Source organism: Carcharodon carcharias, chromosome 3, assembly GCF_017639515.1.
Source record: "Carcharodon carcharias isolate sCarCar2 chromosome 3, sCarCar2.pri, whole genome shotgun sequence".
NCBI lineage: Eukaryota > Metazoa > Chordata > Chondrichthyes > Lamniformes > Lamnidae > Carcharodon > Carcharodon carcharias.
The window spans coordinates 25,467,862-25,489,412 of NC_054469.1; the positions used below are offsets into that span (position 1 = coordinate 25,467,862).

At 43.5% G+C, this 21,551-nt stretch overlaps 1 protein-coding gene across 6 annotated transcripts in view; it reads right to left on the reverse strand.

The window, feature by feature from the left end:
* Positions 1-21,551, reverse strand: part of obscnb (obscurin, cytoskeletal calmodulin and titin-interacting RhoGEF b) — a 625,157-nt gene that overhangs the window by 195,890 nt on the left and 407,716 nt on the right. For all 6 annotated transcript variants that reach the window (XM_041184481.1, XM_041184479.1, XM_041184482.1 and 3 more), the window contains 3 exons: positions 11,196-11,462; positions 10,090-10,356; positions 6,420-6,686 (listed from right to left, as the gene is read on the reverse strand). In XM_041184481.1, coding sequence (XP_041040415.1) covers positions 6,420-6,686; positions 10,090-10,356; positions 11,196-11,462 — 801 coding nt within the window. The remainder of the gene's footprint in view (positions 1-6,419; positions 6,687-10,089; positions 10,357-11,195; positions 11,463-21,551) is intronic.

Here is a 21,551-nt window from a genome sequence, read left to right on the forward strand (position 1 = left end):
TAGACTAAGGGGAAGGCCAGTGGATGAGCAGTGGCAGACTTTTAAGCAGATATTTCATAACGCTCAGCAAAAATTTATCCTGGTCATAAAGAAGGACTCGATGAGGAGAATGAACCACCCGTGATTAACAAAGGTGATCAAGGTGAGTGTCAAATCAAAAACTAAGGCATACAAAGCAGCGAAAACTAGTGGTAGGCCAGTGGATTGGGAATTTCTTAGGAACCAGCAGCAGATGACTAAAAAGCTAATAAAGAGGGAGAAAATTGATTATGGAAGTAAATTGGCAAGTAATATAAAAACAAAGAGCAAGAGCTTCTATGGGTACATAAAAACAAAGGGAGCGGCTAAAGTGAGTGTGGGACTCTTGGAGGATGCAGCTAGAGAATTGATAACGGGGAACAGGGAAATGGCAGATAATTTAGACCAATATTTTGCATCGGTCTTCACGGTGGAGGTCACTATAAACATCCCAAAGATATCAGATAAGCAAGGAGCTAATAAGAGGAAAGATCTTGTCACAGTCTCCATCATGAGGGACAAAGCATTTGACAAACTAATGGGACTAAAGGCAGACAAGTCGCCAGGACCTGATGCCCTGCATCCAAGCGTTTTAAAGGAAGTGGCTGCAGAGATAGTGGAGGCATTGGTCGAAATATTCCAGAACTCACTGGATTCCGGGAGGGTCCTAGCGGATTGGAAACCCGCTAATATGATGCCCCTGTTCAAGAAGGGAGGAGGACAAAAAACAGGAAACCATAGGCCAGTCATTGGGAAAATGATAGAGTCCATTATGAAGGAAGAAATAGCGAGACATTTAGAAAAGCGTAACGTAATCAAACAGAGTCAACATGGTTTTGTGAAAGGGAAATCATGATTGACCAATTTGATGGACTTCTTTGAGGATCTAACAAGCAGAGTTGATAAAGGGGAACTGGTAGGTGTAGTTCATTTGGATTTTCAGAAGGCATTCGATAAGGTGCCACATAAAAGGTTATTGCACAAGATAGGAGCTCACAGTATTGCGGGTAATGTATTAGCATGGATTGAGGATTTGTTAACACACAGGAGACAGACTTGGGATTAATAGGTCTTTTTCAGGTTGGAAAGAAATTAATAGTGGAGTGCCACAAGGATCAGTCCTAGGGCCTCAATTATTTACTATCTATATTAATGACTTGGAGGAGGGGCAGAGTGTATTGAATCCTAATTTGCTGATGATACAAAAATAGGTGGGAAGGCATGTTGTGATGAGGACATAAGGAATATGCAAGGGGACTTAGAAAGGTTGAGTGAGTGGCCAAAACTCAAGGTCATGCACTTTGGTAGAAAGAATCAAAAGGCAGACTATTATTTAAATGGAGAGAGACTCCAAAAAAGTGCAGCACAGAGGGATCTAGGTGTTCTAGTGCTTGAAACACAAAAAGGTAGCATGCAGGTGCAGCAAGTAATTAAGAAGGAAAATGGAATTTTGGCCTGTACTGCTAAGGGATTTGAGTTTAAAAATAGGGAAGTCTTTTTACAACGGTACAGGGTGTTGGTGAGGCCGCACCTGGAGTACTGTGTACATTTTTGGTCTCTGTATTTAAGAAAGGATATACTGGTATTGGAAGCAGTTCAAGAGATTCACCAGGCTGATTCCTAGGATGAAGGGGTTGACTTATCAAGAATAGCTAAACAGGTTAGGCCTTTATTCATTAGAGTTTAGAAGAATGAGGGGTGATCTTATTGAAACGTACAAGATTCTGAGGGGTAAAAACAAAAAAACTGCGGATGCTGGACATCCAAAACAAAAACAAAAACAGAATTACCTAGAAAAACTCAGCAGGTCTGGCAGCATCGGCGGAGAAGAAAAGAAAAGAGTTGATGTCAACTCTTTTCTTCTCCGCCGATGCTGCCAGACCTGCTGAGTTTTTCCAGGTAATTCTGTTTTTGTTTTTGTTTAAGATTCTGAGGGGGCTTGATAGGGTAGATGTTGGGAAGATGTTTCCACTAGTGGGGGAATCTCGAACTAGGGAACATAGTTACAGAATAAGGGGACACTCATTTAAAACTGAGCTGCAAAGAAATTTCCTCTCTCAGAGGGTAATGAATGTCTGGAATTCTCTAGCCCAGAGAGTTGTTGAAGCTCGATCACTGCAATTATTTAAAGAGGAGGGAGAAAGATTTTTGAAATATCAGGGGGTTGAGGGTGATGAGGGACTGACACAAAAGAGGAGTTGAGGCCTGCAGCAGATCAGCCATGATCTTATTGAATGACGGGGCAGGCTTGAGGGGCCAAACGACCTACTCCTATTTCTTATGTTCTTATGAGGTGCATATGTAAGGGAAAACACACATTATGAAAACAGATAGGGAGAATTCTAAGAAACACAATGAGGATCTAACGAATGAACTGAAAGAGTCTAAACAACAGTGACCAGGCAAGAAACATTTCAAACAGAACTGAATGCCCAGGTGAACTTGTCAAACTTATATAAGAGCTCTGCAGATAACTCTGAGATGAAGACAACTCAACTTACCTAAGTAGTTGCCAAGCCACATTATAGGAAGGATATGAATGCACTGGAGGGGGTGCAGAGGAGATTCATCAGAATGTTGCCTGGGATGGATGAAACATTTAAGTTATGAAGAGAGATAGGATAGACTTGGGTTGTTTTCGTTGGAGCAGAGAAGACTGAAGAGCGACCTAATCGAGGTGTACAATATTATGAGGGGCATAGACAGGGTGGATAGGGAGCAGCTGTTCCCCTTAGTTGAAGGGTCAGTCACAAGGGGGCATAAGTTCAAGGTGAGGGGCAGGAGGTTTAGGGGGATGTGAGGAAAAACTTTTTTTTACCCAGAGGGTGGTGACGGTCTAGAATGCGCTGTCAGGGAGGGTGGTGGAGGCGGGTTGCCTCACATCCTCTAAAAAGTACCTGGATGAGCACTTGGCATGTCATAACATTCAAGGCTATGGGCCAAGTGCTGGTAAATGGGATCAGGTAGGTAGGTAGGTCAGGTGTTTCTCACGTGTCAGTGCAGACTCGATGGGCCGAAGGGCCTCTTCTGCACTGTGTGATTCTGTGAAAAGACCCATAAGCTCAAAAAACAAGAGAAAGAAGAAAATAATGAAAAAATTGTTAAACAGGTACGTATGATGGTTCCATATTGAAACGTCAATGTCCATATACATCAAGACAGCCCAAATGATGAAAGAAGAAGAGAAGAAAGTCCCAAGAGACGAATACAATGTTTGTCCACCCCGCAAGAAACGAGTTAGAGTAGCAGCAACCACTGATCAATACAATAGCCGAACCAACCAACTGCGGTTCAACACAAAGGAATGGAAGAAAAGAATGAAAGCGTTCTCAAATTCTAGTCCAACCTCCAAGCCAACAGGAAGAACCATAAACAAGAGTCTACCACTCCTCCAACAGAGCAGTGAACAAGATATGGAAGGATTATAAGGTCTCCAGACTGCCTGAACCTGTAAATTCAAGGACTTAAAGGGAGGAGAATGTTATAATAAGGCTAATATAGTAATAGCAATAATGTAGTAATTATGTGATAACAACATTGCAAATGCATGAGACTGAAAACAATGTAAGATATGAAGTAAACCAGTGTAATGCTATGTACACTGGATAAAGATTAGGTGGAATGGGGGGGGTGTAGCATAAGAGTCTGACACATACAGGTTTAATGCGGGACTGAGTACAGTACCACCCACACAATGATGTAAGAAGGCACATGATCCAGATCCAGGGGTCAGTGTGGTGTTGCGCAGAGACGGGAAAAGACCTAAGCATGGAGTTAGTTCCTAGCCTGTACCCTTTACTGTACATTTGTAAATAGTTCTACTTGTTAATAAAGACTTACAGTTAACCCACTGAAGACTCTGAAGGTTTGTTTAAGAGATACCATTCTGTAATACATGCCCTCCTGTTATGATCCCAGCTGATGTTACTATTGGACAAGCCAAATCTCAGGGTGGAACCCAGCCTGATAGATCCTAACTTTTATTTTTTTGTTTAGATACGTGGAGATTAGCTACTGAGCAGAGTCACAGGAGTCAGCTGATGAACTTTTAATAAAATAATAAAACATTTATTAAACAAGAAAAGATTAACAATATTACAATACTCCTTCACCCACAACTATACCTTTACAGATACATACAGATTCAGAAGGATAACACAAGTTACAGAAGCTATTTTATACTCTAATGTTCACAGTAACTACACAGTTTATGTAAACCAATAGGCAAACTGTGGTCAGATACACCACACTCTGAAACCAAGTGACAGATGCCACCTCAACCAGATACTATGGATCTCTCCTGAACTCCTCCCAGATGCTTGTCACACCATGAGCCAAATAGTCTCATTGAACCTGTCTTTCAAACGAGATTTCCAATCTCCACTCTCCCAAGAACTCACTTTGGAATCTGCTCCCAAACTGATGCTTTATCTCAGATGCCTTCCACACACGTCCACCTCCAGGGTTTCAAACTCTCCTTCTGATGTTCCTCTCTCCTGGATCTCCACGTACATTCAAGCTTTCTTCCATGCACTGTCTCTCACTGACTCAGCTGTCAACATTGCACCACTGCTTCACATACCCATAGTAAAGAATTACAGACCTTCAGTTGTCTCTTTGGACTTTCTGACTTCTCACAAGCCGTTTTTGCTTTAAATATTATTCCCCTTAAGCCTGAAGCTTGGAACCTTCCTCTCTGCTCCTTACTTTCACTTCCACAGGACAGGATCTCTTCCAGACTCCTGTTCTACCTTTGACTAGAAAGTCCTCTTGGGACCTTTCCTTTTTCACTCCCCTGAATTTGGGGACTTTCTTCCTTAGTTCCTCTAACCTGCTTCTACAGTTTCCTCTCCCGCCCAGTTTCTCTTGGCTGCTGTCTTCAACTTTAATTTGGAATTTTCTATCTGACCCTCTTCATGTCCTGCCTGTTCTGGCACTTTCTTCCAACTGAACTTAAACTGCTGCTTTTTTTCTCTTTGTCTCTGTGTGTGTGTATGTCTCCCTCTCTGGAACTCTGTTGCTAGGTAATAGCAGTTTTTTTCTACCTTGTTTGTCTTCCCCCCTTCAAGAGTCATAAAATCTTCACTAAAATGCAGGCATCTTTTTAAGTGAAACTAAAACTCAATTTCTCTTTTCTTAACAGACAAATTCAGAAATACAAATCAAACATAAACATTAAAGATGTACCTTATTCTTAACATACTCAAATACACATATAACTTACCTAAACTATCTCTATTTCCTAACACTCCCAACACTTTACATCCTAACATCAGTACTGCGTCATTGCCAACAAAATTTCGTCCAGTGTGTTAGACGTGTCTGCTTCGAGAAACAGCTGCTCATTGAAATATTTCGCTTGCAGCAGCCATAATTTCAGACTCAGGGCAGGGAAAGGTCTGCAATGCCAGAAGCTGTGAATGTGACTTTGGCCATGAACTTTTAAGTGACTGGTCTCTTCCAACACCTCTCGGTTTGCCATCCACTGCTGCCACAATGGAGATCACCATGAAACATTTAATTCTCCCTTGTCGGAGAGAGGTAGATGGGGGGAGCACATGGCGGCGCAAGGATTGCAGGCTTCCCCATGGTACAGGGTGGCCCTGACTGTACACAATTTGCTTTGCAGGCGCCACGAGTCTTTAACCAATGTATATGGAGTTACGTTAGTTACTTCATATCTTACATTGTACCGAGATGTACTGCAACTGGAAGAGATACCATTCCCTCAATGCCCAGCTAGTACGTATCATGCGGGTATCAATGCCCAGCACCAGTAATCATGATGGCTTTATTCTGTGGAAATCCACTGTACCATCTGTAATTGAGCCACAACAACAAAACTAGTGGCTACTGGGTGACAAGGACTATCCACTAACCACTTGGTTCATGACTGGTAGGCAACCGACGCACATGTGGACAGCCATGCTCTCATCCTCTCCACATCGACCCTGTCAAGACTCCACAGGATCTTTAACATTTCAATCAAGTCACCTCTTACTCTTCTAAACTCCAGTGTATACAAGCTTAGCCTGTCCAATCTTTCCTCACCTAATCCAGGTATTAATGATAAAACAGAAAATGCTGGAAATTTAGCATCTGTGGAGAGAGAAACAGAGTTAATGTTTCACATCTGTATGACTTCTTCAGGGCATCGCAGTATTTTGCTTTCATACCAATCCAGATTTTGGTTTAGTAAAGGTTCTCTGAATTGCTTCCAATGCATTTACAACCTTCCTTAAGTAAGGAATTACTCCAGATGTGGTCTCACCAGTGCCCTGTACAACTGAAACATAACCTCACTACTTTTGTATTCGATTCCCCTTGCAATAAACAATAACATTCTATTAGCTTTCCTGATTACTTTCCCAATTGTTTTCCTTATTAATCTATAAACCTACCTTTCACAGTTACGGAACCTGTAGTTTGCTGATCCCCAAAAGAACAAGTATACTCTCCTGCATCTTCCGATTTTAAGTCATGAATCTGCAATATTTGTATAGGACCTTCCTGTTTCATTTCATACTTCTCGTTTGGAGAGATCAACAATGATCCTTTCCTCCAGGTAACGGGGACATTAGGTTTTGATAGTTCACAATGTAGGGTCCCTGTGTCATACTCCTCCACTTCTATGCTCTGTAGTTCTTTTTGCAAGGTGATTGGTGCAGCTGAAATACAACCAAATACATTTATTTCAGATAATACATTTATTTCATAAGACTTATCAAATTTCAATCTTCCATTTACAAGGAATATCAACAGGAAAGAAGAAAACAATTCTCATTTTTAAATAATCATGTCACAACTGCAGACTTCAATCACAAAGAATGCATTTTCAGCAGTGGGATAGCCAGCACTCAATTTGCATACACTTTCAGAACCACTGCTAAATTAATTGAGTGCATTTTTTAGGCAACCTGCGTGGCCACCTAAAACAGCCTTTAATCATCTTGCATATGTTATTGAAGGCCCTAATGCCTATTTAAGGGCCATTCTAGTAAATTTGTTTCCAATAAATAAAGTAGAATGTGAGCCTATTCCCTTCACGATTCTTCAGTTGGCACTGCAGCGTAAATTGTAGCTATCAACAAAAAGTAATATCGGTATGAATACAAGGCTTTATAAGATAGTAATATTTTAAAATGTCTCTTTTATTTTAAGTTAAAACAGGATGGTCCTGGAAGGATGGATGGTGATCATACTAATTCTGCCCAAAGGCAGGTCAATGTGATCTGTAACCAAAACCTGTTGAAAATCAAGTGACAGGTTTCACACCTTCACACAAAATATGAGCAGCTATTTTTGTATAGAAATGGGCTGGAATCATCCCAGGTTTGTACTAAGTGGGCTTGAAAAATTACATTTTACCCGCCGGCCTCATTACCTCCCAGCTCATTAATTATGCAGCCACAGGAAACATCCTGTCTCATTGGCCTCTGATTTGCCTGCCGAGCTATTACCTCATGCCAGGCGCCACATTTAAACTGCAGCCGCACGCAGTTCTCAATGCTCGCATCGAAGGACACTGCTAGACTCACACTGGTGTGGCAGGGAGAAGGGTGCCTGCTGAAAAGCCTGGAGGAATTTGGGACTTAATCTTCAAGGCTACATATCTGCTGGGGGCGAGGCATAAAATAAAGACACATTGTAAAGTACTTCCTTGAGTTAGTTGGTTAGAGGGGAAGTACCTCATCTTTAGTTTGATGTATTAGTTACCCATTAAGTAATATTTAGCCCATGTTGATTTTAGTTTGTTTGTTACTGTAAGCCATCTTAAAATGTAAAATCTTATCTTGCAATTCTTTCTGCTGGCCACTGGGAAATTCATCTCTCTTCTCGAAAGTTATGGCGCTCTATGGGGATCGTAACAATACTTAACTTAAAACTATGTTTTTAAAATCATTGCCATGGAACCAGGAGGAACAGGAGGGTGCCCCTGATTCCACAGTCTTTGTAAACTTGTCCCATGCCAGTTGTTCTATGCCTGTTCCTGAAACTTACACTGTCCCTTTGAGATTCGTGAGCCTGGAAATATATCAAATGTCAGCACCACATGTAAAGAATTGTCAGTGAGACCAAGGAACAATTTTGGGTCAGCTTTGGACTAGCCAGTTGAAGTGAAGACTAGTTATAGCCCCAAAAATAGACCACAATCAATTTCTACCCCTATGTTCAAATGTTTCAGTAGGTATATCACCACTAATAGGTAGCTCTTATGATTAAACATACAATCCAAATCTGAAGGACAAAATACTACAGTCTTCCTGTATAACTTTACTGAATGAGAGCAAATGAATCTTCCCATGTTTAACTGAAATTTGATTAAGTGAGCTGTTCTCAAGAGTAACTTAATCTAGTTTCCACCGATTGTGAAACTTTACACTTGCATTTGAAATTTTACGGTCTCATATGAAACTTTGCAATTGAAATACCTTCACAGGGAGGTGGTGGCATAGTGAAATTGTCACTGGACTGGTATTCCAGAGACCCAGGGTAATGCTCTGGGGACCTGGGTTTGAATCCCACCAAGGCAGATGGTGGAATCTGGAATTAAAAGTCTGATGGTGACCATAAAACCATTGCCGATTGTTGTTAAAACCCATCTGATTTACTAATGTCCCTTTAGGGAAGGAAATCTGATGTCTTTACCTAGTCTGGCCTACATGTGACTCCAGGCCCACGGCAATGTGTCTGACTCTTAAATGCCCACTGAACAAAGGAAATTAGAGATGGGCAATAAACGCTGGCCTAACCAACATTCATCCAATAATTTTTTAAAAAATCATCAAATTCAATCACATTCTTTGTCCTTCTACTATGGTGATGTCTGGTTCTCATAATTCATTGAAGGTGCCAAATTTTATATTTCATTTTTACATTCCACCTTAGCAAGCTAAGATTGTGGTAATGTCAGATTGTTCATATCAAATTCCTCTATGTACTATTTTAATGCAGTAGTTAACCAATTTACTTTAAAAGTTGGTTAAAATGCTTAAAATAGTACAGAGCAATTTGATACTAATGTGCTAATATATTGCTTTCTGATAAGAAATTTCATCAAATTACAACTTTAAGCAGCAGTGTAGAACGTATTTATGGTTTGCAATGAAAACATGGGGAAGAATTTTCGGGTCGGCGAGCGGGTGCCTGCTTGCAGACGTGTAAAATGACGTGTGGTGATGTCAGGCGTGAGTCCCGACGTCACGGTGTGTCATTCAGACTTTCAGGTCGGCGGGCATCTACCCAAGTCAGCTGCATGCCCGCCGAATTGTCAAATGCCTATTAAGGCCATTTAAATATCAATTAAAGTTATTAACTGAGCTGCTTGTCCAACCTTAAGGTTGGCAGACAGGTGAAGAGCCCAGGCGGCCTTCGCATTTTTCCTGGAACCTCATCCACGGGCGGGATGAGGTTCCATGAAGGGTTTATAAATTAAATAAATTTTTTCATTAATGTTCCTTGACATGTTCCAGCTCATGTAACACTGTCAAGAGGGGACATGTCTTAAAACACCTCTGTGCCTCAGGGAGATTTCTGAGCTCTTTCATGTGCATGCGCGAAAGAGCGTAGGCCCCATCTCAGGGAACTCCCCCCCCCAACCCGTCCTGGTAAAATGGTGGCGCGGACCCGATCTGGGGTGCCGATCGGATTTGCGTCCACCCCCGCACAACCCGCCCCCCCCCCCCCCACCCCCGATGGGGGGACATTTCTGCCTATGAACTGTAATGGTGTAAGCAAGTCAGTCTAGTGCAACACAATATAAAATGTTATGAGATGAAATAAAGTTAAAAATTTGGATAAGACAGAGCAGTACCACTAATCTTTACAGAAAAGCAGCACTTGATCACACTCAAATAACAGCTTTATTTTCTACTTCTAATGATCTTCCCACAATACAATCATGAAATACATGAAATTATCAGGAACAGATAAACTAAAATTGTTTAAGCACGAAAAACATGTGATGAAAAAAACTCAGGTTTTGAAGCATGAAGGCAAGTGCAACAGTTGACAATTAGCAAGGGTCACAATTTATAATAGATCTCTACTGAATAGTAACTTTTCTCCTACCATTAACTTTCAAGTAGGCAGTAGTCTGTTGGTCCCCAGAATCACAGGTATATTCACCAGTATCTTCCACATTAACGTTGTGGATTAATAACTGGACAATGGCACCAGCCTGTTTCATTTCGTACTTGTCACTAGGATGAAGAATTAAAGATCCTTTTCTCCATTCTACTGGAGCACCAGGCTTAGTAATTTCACAATGCAAGGTGACCACATTACTCTCTTCAGCTTCTTCATTTTGTAACTCTTTTTTGAACAGCACAGGCAGGGCTACATAGAAAAATATTCACAGCAAGTATCAGAATAGCAATTCTAAAGAAATTGACTGCAATGCATCCATTTTATGTAATACAACAAATATAGGCAACACCTTCTAAAACGATTCTTCAAGTTATTTACAGTTGAATGGTTTTACTTAAATAAAAAATATTCTATTTTGACTAACTGCTAAAATATTAAAAATAAGCTTTGAGCCACAAGTTGTACGGTTTTCAGAAGGAACAGCTATTGTTTAAATGCTGCTATCTTCTATCTGTCTTGGGACAGTAATGGACTCTTGTTGTTAATCTATCCTCTAACTAGCTTGTTAGCTTCTGTCAGACTCTTATGATTTACATTCTTGTGATACCACTTCAACATTTTTGACTTTCAAGTAACTTTGAATGTGTAAATGTCTACCACCTCCCTCTCCGCTCGGTCAAAATACATTATTCCTGCATATTAAAATCATTCCCATTTTGTGGGGTGAATCAGTTTTTCATAATCCTAACCATATATTACAGTTATCATATATTCAACACTCCATCGCTGCTCCTAATTTAATACATTTATTTTAGTTCTACCAGGTCCAATTACCAACCTAAATTCCAGATAACTACATTCGAATCGCCCAACCACTCTCACTTTCCTTCACCAAATAAAAATGTATAATCAATTCTAACCAATGTACCAGTAAACAAATAATCTAAAAGAAGATAAAATCAATTGGTCTTGAAATAGTGAAAAATGGAAATTGTCAAGAGCAAAACTGATTTATACAATTACTTGGATGCTGATGATAACTTGCGAAAGCAGAAGTTGAATTCCAGAATGAATTTCTACCATTTTACCTTTTACATTTAGAGAAGCAGAGGTTTGTTTATCGCCAGAATCACACGTGTATTCACCAGCATCTTCCGGTTCTACATCACAGATGAACAATTCTACAATGGGACCTTGTTGCTTCATTTCATATTTTCCACATGGCAGGAGTACCACTGATCCTTTTCGCCATTCTACTGCAGCATCAGGTTTAGTAAGCTCACAGTGCAATTTGGCTGTACCACCCTCTTCTGCCTCCACATTCTGAAGTTCTTGTTTGAAAAGCACTGGCAAGGCTAAGAAGTTAAATTACAAATCTATCAGAACATTGATTATCTCCTCTCCTCTTATTTATAAGTCATATTTATTGGACATAAAAAACATTCTGGTTACATTATTATTTATTTGTTTACCTTGGAAATATAGCCTTCTATTAATAAGAACGTTGAAACATGAATGGGTCATTTAACCAGTGTACCTGCTATTCAATTAGATCATATCTGAATAGCTTAACTCCATATACCTACCGTTGCCCCATATCCCTTAATATCATCGGTTAACAAAAATCTATCAATTTCAAATTCAAACTTCACAACTGACCAAGCATTAACTGCCTTTTGTGGAAAACAGTTTCAAACTTCCACGAGATGAAAGTAAAATACTGTGGATGCTGGAAATCTGAAATAGAAACAGAGTCATAGGGACTCGAAAAGTTAACTCTGTTTCTCTCTCCACATATGCTGCCACACCAACTGAATTTTTCTAGCATTTTCTGTTTTTATTCCAAACTTCCATCATCATTTGTGTTTAGAAATGTTTGCTAATCTCACTCCTGAAAGGTCTGGTTCTAATTTTTAGATTATGCCCCCTAATCCTAGATTTCTCAGCTAGCAGAAATAGCTTCTCACTATCTAATCTGTCTGTTCATCTTAACATCTTGAAAACTTTCATCAAATTATCCTATAACTATCTGAATTCTAGGGAGTACAACCAAAATTTCTGAAATCTCTCTCTTTGTCATTTAACCTTTGGGGTTCAGGGGCAGAATTTTGCCCTTGGCAGGCAGGCTCAGCAGCAGCGGCTGGAGCGGTCGGAAAGCCAACCGCCGCCCACACTCATCAGGGCACCGCAATTTCATGCTGACAGGCCAATTAAGGCCCACCCAGCATGAAAGGCGGCTGGGGAAACTCCGGAAGGGCATGATGTCCTCCGGGTCCAATGGTGACCCGGCAGCCGATTCAAAAGCGGCCCAGGCAGCCCCTGGAAGGCTGCCCCAGGAGGATGCTGAAGTCTCGATGGATTCCAGTGCGGCTGGACATGGCTGGTGGGAGGGCAGGTCGGCAGGGCCATCGGCCCCACGTTTCTCCGATGAATGCCTTGCTGACCTCCTGGAGGAGGTGAATCCAGGAGGGAAACCCTTGTCCCCAGAGATGAGAGGAGGAGGCCCCCACACCTCACCAAAAAGACCTGGGAGGAGGTGGCATCGAGGGTGAGCAGCCACGACATCTGCTGCGATTGGGAAGGGTGAGTAAATGTTGACATAGGTCAGTGTGCAGAACACTTAAGGGCTGGCCATCCCCCCGTGGACTTGAGGGGTGTTAGTGTGAGTGGCAACTGTCAATGACATCAGAGCTGGCCAAGAGGGTGAGCCCTGGCTGCCTTGTGAACTGAGTGCCTTGTGGCTCAAGGGCCACGAATCGGCTGAGCCCTGCCAGGTGTTCCTCAGTTGGGGTTGGCCAGACTGCAATGGCAATGCAGTTACAGAGTGGGCTACTTAATGCTCCTCTAGCCTTTCAGGAGAAGACATCCCATAACAATATTGAGAGGTCATGGACTGGTGGGGGACTGCCACACTTCCTAATCCTGACGAGCTATGAGCAGCAGGCACTGGAGCTCGTGAGGTGGTATGCACCTCGGTCAACTGGCTGCAGTGAGGTTGGGGTGCCAGACGAAGATAAGAGTGTAATGCACTGAGGTGAGAATGTTGGCTATTACAACCATTGTAGTGTTGCCTCTATATTGATGTGAGCCTCGAAACTGGAGTCCCTATTGATAATCGAAAGACGAGGGCACCAAGATACAGATATCTGTTGTCTCACCAGGGTGCCTGGCATGCGTAGTGATAGTGTCATGACATGTCCTTCATCTCCTTTTTAGGCTCATCAGCAGGCGCTCGCAATGAGGACTCTGAAGGCCCACCCCTGACCCTGGAGGATCACCATGCTCAGTATGCACCTGCATCACACCCTCTCTGTCAAGCAGGCACCAGCGCAGATACCAGTTCCTCGGTGGGCATAAGATTGCCGTCTAGTATCTCGGTGCACATTGGTGAAGGCACTTCACACTCGCTTGAGGTGCAGGCAGAGGCAGAGAGTGCTTAGGGCGCTGGCAGTCGAAGGGCTGCTGGAGACCAGGACAATGCTAAGTCAATGGCTGATGATGGGCCTCTGGAGTCACCCATTAGGCAGCAGATACTGGAAGTCCAGCAGGGTGTGTCGGAGGAAATGGCGGAGGTCCATGGGGGAATGTGTGCCATGGTGTCCATTTAGGAGGGGTCCCTGTGGAGCATGACCACTTTGTTGATCCTCATGGCTGAATGCAATGCTTCCTCCATGGAGAGAGTGGTGACCCTCATGGAGAGGCAACTCCAGGGACACAATCAGAGGTCCCTGGGGATGCACTCGGACCTGCAAACCCACCGGCAAAGACCTCAACTGGTCAGTGTCAGCGTGGGAGATGGAGTGGGCATCCAGTATCCCAGCTAGATGCACGTCCATCAATGGTGAGCAGGCAGTTACAATGCCACCTCACATTGGCGCACAAGCTGCCTGTCATCTCTGCGGGGTCCTCTCAGGACGCTCTGATGACGCCTGTAGCTCTTCCAGTGACCATGGCATCTGATAAGGCTGCAGCAACTGGGGAGATGCCAGCAGTTGCACTGGCCACTCCCTCCCAGGCAGGGCCTTCACAAGCTCCACGGGTCAGAGGATGACCGCCAAGGTCGTCAAGGCCAACAAGACAGCAGAGTCAGCAGGCTGTCTCCAATGCTAGTGCCAGCGAGGGGGCAGCACCCAGAAGTAGCACCCACAAACGTAAATGTAAAGCACCATAAGCACAAGATGGCCTCATCATGGGTGATATTTTATTCCCCCGTTTTGCTTTAACTTTTTTAATGGTGTGATTAAGAACATTGGTTTATGTTCATTTCAGCTATGCTTCAAGTGCACAATTAAATTAGATTTTATTTTGTGCTATTGGCCTCCATTTGCCTCATTTGTTCTGTAGATGCAGGGTAAGCCATTATGTAATGGTGGACGTGTGTCTCCTGAAACTTTATTACACAGGCACAGGGTGTATATTGGTGACCAAGGAAATGGTCCTCTGTGGGATCAAGTAAGGAGCCTGCAGCCCTGGCATGTGGTGGTGGTTCTTATTTGGTAGGCTAGCTGAAGGACCGTTGGATCAATGCGTCCCGGGTGTTCCTGCCTCCCTGGAGGTTACCCAGATCTGGCTCCATTCCCTCAGCGTTCTCCTCACCGTGCTCATCCTTGGACTCACTACTGGACTCATCATCTGTGGCCTGCGCAGCTGCGTCAACATCCTCATCCCACTGGGTCCCCCCTTGCCAGTGCCAGATTATGGAGAGTGCAGCATGCAACCACTATCAGTGACACCTGCTCTGGAGGGTATTGCAGTGCGCCCTCTAAACAGTCCAGGCATCGGAAGAGCATCTTTAGAAGACCATGGTTCTCTCTACCACCGCCTTTGCGGAGGCATGGCTCCTGTTGTAACCCTGCTTGACCTCTGTGCTTGGGTAGCGGAGAGGCATCATGACATGTTGATGACCATGACCAGGTTTACCAGACTGATTCCTGGGATGGCAGGGCTGACATATGAGGAGAGATTGAGTCGGTTAAGATTATATTCACTGGAGTTCAGAAGAATGACGGGGAACCTCATAGAAACCTACAAAATTCTAACAGGACCAGACAGGGTAGATGCAGAAAGGATGTTCCCGATGATGGGGGAGTCCAGAACCAGAGGTCACAGTCTGAGGATACAGATGTTAGGGGGAAGAAAGTAAGTGAGAATTTATGGTAAGGGAGATTTCATTATAAAGGAATGAATTACTTAAACTAGAATCTACAGGCAGGCCAGTGCAAACTAGTAACTCAACAATTAAACAGTTAAACCAGATGAACCTTATACACTCTCGAACTTTGTACACCCCCAAGGGTTTGCAATTACTAGCAAGGTCCTGGGAGTTAGACTGGGGACTTAGGTTGGAAAACAACTAAGATTAAGTGTGCTCTTCAACAGATAGGGGAAGGACAGATTGTGCCAACTTAGATAGTAGGGAAGGTCTCTGCCTGGGTGAAAATAGGGACATACGATGCATGTACCTGTTACCAGAAATGTCTGTTTAATGTAAGTGTTGACAAGATGTTGACTATATGTTGACGAGATCGGAATCTGGAGAATGTTCTTCTACGTGACCAATAATGCATAAATATGCTGAACGCTTGTAATTTAGCAGCGTGCTATCTCAAGATGCATTGAGATGGTTCTCTCCTTGTAATTGCTCAAATAAATGATTGTGGCCTGTACCTGAGACTCCTGTGGTCCATTTGTTAAAGTTAGCACATCACAGGGTAGGCCATTTAGGACTGAGATGAGGGGATATTTCTTCACCCAGAGAGTGGTGAGCCTGTGGAATTCGCTAACACATAAAGTAGTTGAGGCTAAAACATTGTATGTTTTCAAGAAGGAGTTAGATATAGCTCTTGGGGTGAAAGGGATCAGAGGATATGGGGAGAAAGCAGGATCAGGGTAATAAGTTGGGTGATTAGCCATGATCATAATGAATGGCGGAGCAGGCTCGAAGGGCCAAATGGCTCCTATTTTCTATGTTTCTATGAGCCATCTTTTCAGGGGATAGCCCTTGTGACCCAGCAGCCATCCATCCAGTCAGGCTGGAGCACTAAAGAGCTTCGGGACCTGGCAGTGTCTCAGGATGAAAACGTTATGGGAGCTGCCAGGGTACCTTGCACACACTTGCAGAATCTGCATTTTGTGATCAAAACTTTCTGCACGTTCATGGAGTGGAGTCCTTTCCTGTTGACAAAGGCACCCGGCTCACCCGCTGGTGCCTTGATGGCCACATGTGTGCAGTCGAAAGCACCCTGGACAGGGGGGAACCCAGCAATCGCTGCAAAGCCTCTGGCTCGCTCAGCGTGGCTGGCCTCATCCGTATAGTAACGAATGAAAGTCATTGCATGCCTGAACAGAGCTTCTAACAACAGTTTGATGCAACTATGGACAGATTAATGGGAGATTCCACACAGATCCCACATTGAGCCCTGGAAAGAGCCGGAGGCATAGAAGTTCAGGGCCACTGTGACCTTCAAAGCCACTGGCATGGGGTGTCCACCCACACAATCAGAGCTAATTTCAGGCCCGATCCTCTGACAAATGGAGGTCACTGTCTCCCTTGAGAGACAGAGTCTCCTTCAGCATTGCACCTCAGACATATTGAGGCTGCATCACGGCCTGTAAACCCTGGCAGCGGGATAGTGCTGTCTTCTGTGGCTCCTTCCCCCTTGGACTGCCAGCTGGCCCTGCTCCCCCTTGTGCCTGTGCCTCTCCTCACACAGGTGGCTTCCCTGGAAGCTGTATAGGGACACAAGTGCCCCTCTCCCTTCTGCCCCGTCTTCCTCCTCAGAGGAGGTGCCCCCAGCAGAGACCACAATCCCCATTACCAGGGTCATGGAAGGCTGTCAGATACCTGGAAGGGCCCACATGGTCTGAATCCTCCGGGGGCCTGGAAGACACCAATGAGTCCTGAAACGAAGACTAGAAATGCTCAGAATGCAGCTCTGAAGCGAGATGAAGCTGTCCAGTTCACAAAATCAACCGATCATGCAGCACACGATCTCCAAAGCTCCACACAACTCATATTGACAATGCCACTGACCCTTCTTATCCTGCTCATCCTGTGGATGAGCTTTTGCAAATTGTGGCCTGCCCGTTTTGCCCGTAGTGAGAGCCAAAAATTCACATGGGCTATGTAAACTCAGAGACAATTGGTGTATCAAGGGCCTTAACTGGCCTCTTAATTAATGGCAGGTGGGCCTCCATCTCACTTGCACACCCGCCTAGCAAAATATTACGATAGGGAGCATTGACGTTGGCTTGCACAGCCATTTCATGCTCAAGGGGGTCGGGCACGCGCCTGCCCGCTGAGCAAAAAATTCTGCCCCAGGTATAATCCTGATCAATCTATACTACACTCTCTCGAAGACTAATATATATGCTTTCTGAGGTGTGGTGTCCAGATCTGCTCTCAATATTCCAGGCATAACCAGGGCTTTGTATAACTGTAGAGTAACTTCTATTCCCTTGTATAAGAGTCCTCTAAATCAGTGTTGTCCAATAGGTTTTTGAAGCTCACCGCATTCTCCGCATGATACAAAATATATTTAATATTAATAAAACAAATCCACAATCTTTTGTAAGTTGGTTTGAGGTTTTAAACCGTGAGGAATCAAGAGCAATATACTTACTGCCAGAGCCAGGATAACAGCTTCAAAAGGATTTTGCGGTCCAACTGTTTTGCAAAGCAAGCCTGCTATATATACTGTTGAAGCATGGTGACAATCTCAGAACTGAAGTGTTTTGTTTCTGACAGTGGTCTCCAGTTTATTTCAGAAAAACAAACTTCTTTAAGTTTAAGCTAATTCTATTTTATCAGAATCAATGATAGTTGTCATGGTCACCATTACTGAGACTAGTTTATATTCCAGGTTAATTAATTGAATTTAAATTCCATCAGCTGCCACAGTAGGATTTATACCCAGAGCTCAGCCTAGTCATTTGGATTACTAGCCCAGTGACATTACCACTATGCCACCATCTCCCAACATACTCTACCACCTGCCATATCTGAACTCAGTATCCGGGCATTTAATCGACATTTGGCTCACGGCCAACCTCCTGTAATCTATCCTTTTAACCCCAATAGTGCCCTATTGCTTTCAATCACTTGTACTATGATCCAGTTAGGGACCATTAACATTTAAAAAATAAATCCAAATACCTCGTTTTAACCAATATAACTGTGCCACAAGATTTCATTTTTTTTTAAACAAAACTTTATTATACATAAAGTAATTAAATAAAAAAGCATCTTTAACTTAACAATATTGTTTATAACTATGTATGTAATGCCCCCAGCTTTAATTCTTAATTTCCCTACATATTCACTTAAAAGATACATCGATCTTAAAGTTATTTACATCTGTGGGGACCAACCCATGAGTATGACATAGTCCTCTGAAAATCACCTTTAATTCTCCTTAGCTTCAACTATTCTAAGAGGCAAAACTTTCATTTACCATCTCTTGAATATGGATATGTCAGTCCTTTGATCTGGTTAATTTGTCCTTTGTCCTGGTTATGGGGAGGCAGTGGCATTGTGGTATTTTTTTTTATTCATTCATGGGATGTTGGCTTCGCTAGCTGGGCCAGCATATATTGCCCATCCCTATTTGCCCTTGAGAAGGCGGTGGTGAGCTGCCTTCTTGAACCGCTGCAGTCCATGTGGTGTAGGTACACCCACAGTGCTGTTAGGAAGGGAGTTCCAGGATTTTGACCTAGCAACAGTGAAGGAACTGCAATATATTTCCAAGTCAGGATGGCGTGTGACTTGGAGGGGAACTTGCAGGTGGTGGCGTTCCCATCTATCTGCTGCGCTTGTCCTTCTAGATGGTAGTGATCGTGGGTTTGCAAGGTGCTGTAGAAGGAGCCTTGGTTAATTCCTGCAGTGCACCATGTAGATGGTACGCACTGCTGCGTGGAGGGAGTGAATGTTTGTGGATGAAAAGTAGGGAGATCATTTTGGAGTTGTATAGAACCTTGTTGAGGCCACAGCTGGAGTACTGTGTGCAGTTCTGGTCGCCATATTATAGGAAGGATGTGATTGTACTGGAGGGGGTGCAGAGGAGGTTCACCAGGATGTTGCCTGATATGAAACATTTAAGTTATGAAGAGAGGTTGGATAGATTTGGGCTGTTTTCATTGGAGCAGAGAAGACTGAGGGGCGATCTGATCGAGGTGTACAAGATTATGAGGGGCATGGACAGGGTGGATAGGGAGTAGCTGTTCCCCTTAGTTGAAGGGTCAGTTACGAGGGGACATAAGCTCAAGGTGAGGGGCAGGAGGTTTAGGGGGGATGTGAGGAAAAACCTTTTTACCCAGAGGGTGGTGACGGCCTGGAACGCGCTGCCAGGGATAGTGGTGGAGGAGGGTTGTCTCACATCCTTTAAAAAGTACCTGGATGAGTACTTGGCACGTCATAATATTCAAGGCCAAGGGCCAAGTGCTGGTAAATGGGATTGGGTAGGTAGGTCAGGTGTTTCTCACGTGTCGGTGCAGACTCAATGGGTCGAAGGGCCTCTTCTGCACCCTGTGATTCTGTGACTCTGCATGAAGATGTTATGATCTTCTAAGTATCCTGCTATAACCCCCTTATAAATGGATTCTAGCAATTTTCCCTTTGACAGGTTAATTTAGTTAGGCTAACTAGTCTGCAGTTTCCTGCTTTCTGTCTCCTCCCTTTCGTGAATAAAGGTGTTACATTAGCTATTTTCCAATGCACTTGGACCCTTCCAGAATCTAAGGAATTTTGGATGATTGTAACCAATGCATCTACTATCTCTGCAGACACTTACTTTTAAGACCCCAGGATGCAGGCCATCTGGTCCTGGGGAGTTCCCAGCCTGTAGGTCTAATAGTTTACCCACCACCTTTTCCCTGGTGATGGGATTGTTTTAAGTTCCTCCCTTTCAAGTATCTTTAGGGGCTGAATCTTCGGCTCGGCAAGCAGGGGCAGGGCCCGCTCGCCGAGGCATAAAACAACGCGGGGTGAAATCGGATGTCCGTCCCGATGTCACTGTGCGTCATTTAGATTTCCAGTTCTGCGGGTGCGCAGCCGGGTTGACTGCACACCCGCTGAATTGTCAAAGGCCTGTTAAGGCCATTAATGAACTAATTAAGGCTATTGAGAAAGCTGCCCATCAAACCTTAAGGTTAGCGGGCAGGCAAAGAGCCCAGGCAGCCTTTGTATTTTTCATGGAGCCTCATGCACAGGCGGGATGAGGTTTCATGAAGGGATTATAAATTAAATACAATTTTTCATTAAAGTTCACTGACATGTCCCAGCTCATGTGACACTGTCGCATGAGGGGACATGTCTTAAAATTTTTTTTTTTCTTTATTAAAAGCTTTGGAACTTAAACTAATCTCCCTGAGGCAGCTCTGTGCCTCAGGAAGATTTCTGCGCACTTTCGCTCGCATGCATGTGAAAGAGCGCAGGCCTAGACTCAGGGAATCACACCCCTCCCCCGCCCGCAAAGGGAATGCTCAGCACTTCCAGGCATGCGTCACGTAAAAATCAGGTCCACAACCGCCCATGCCCGCACAACCCCCTCGACAGGGGGAAAGTTCTACCCTAGGAAGTTTTCTAAGCCTTCTACAGTGAACAGACACAATTACCTTGTTTCCATTATTAATTATTCTTTGCTGATTCTGAAAATCTGACCAATCTTCTGACAGATTTGTACAGTATTTCTTTCAATTTGATAAAATCCTTAATTTCTTTATTTAGCCACAGATGCATCCTTCTTTCTTATTGGGATAAATCTTTGCTGATAGTAATTAAACATCTCTTTAACAGTCTGCCAATGCATATCGACTGTCCTACCTTTTAAACTAATTTTCCAGTTCACGTTAGTTAGCTCTGCTTTCATACCTTTATGCAGGTTTAAGACACTAGTTTTAGATGCACACTTCACCCCTTCAAACCGAACATGAAATTCAATCATATTACGATCACTCTCACCTAAAGGCTCCTTTACCATGAGGTTGTTGATTAATCTTGTCTCATTGCTCATTACCAGGTCTAGAATAGCCTATTCCCTGGTTGGCTCTAGAATGTACTGCTCTAAGAAACTGTCCCAAATACACTCGATGAGTTCACTTTCCAGGCTACCTTTACCAATCTGATGTGTCCAATCTACATGTAGATTATAGTCACCCATGATGATTGCAGCACCTTTCTTACACTCACCGTTTATTTCTTCCTTTATACTCTGTCCTACAGTGTGACTACTGTTAGGGGCCTGTAAATTGCTCCCACAAGTAACCTATAGCTTTTTATATTTCTTATCTCCACCCAAACTGATTCTACACCTTGCTCTTTCGAGCTAAGGTCATCTCACTACTGTACGATAATTAACAGAGCTACCGCACCACTTTTTCCCAGCTTGATATCTTTTCAAAAGACAAATATCCTTCAATATTCAGGTCCCAGCCTTGGTCACCCTGCA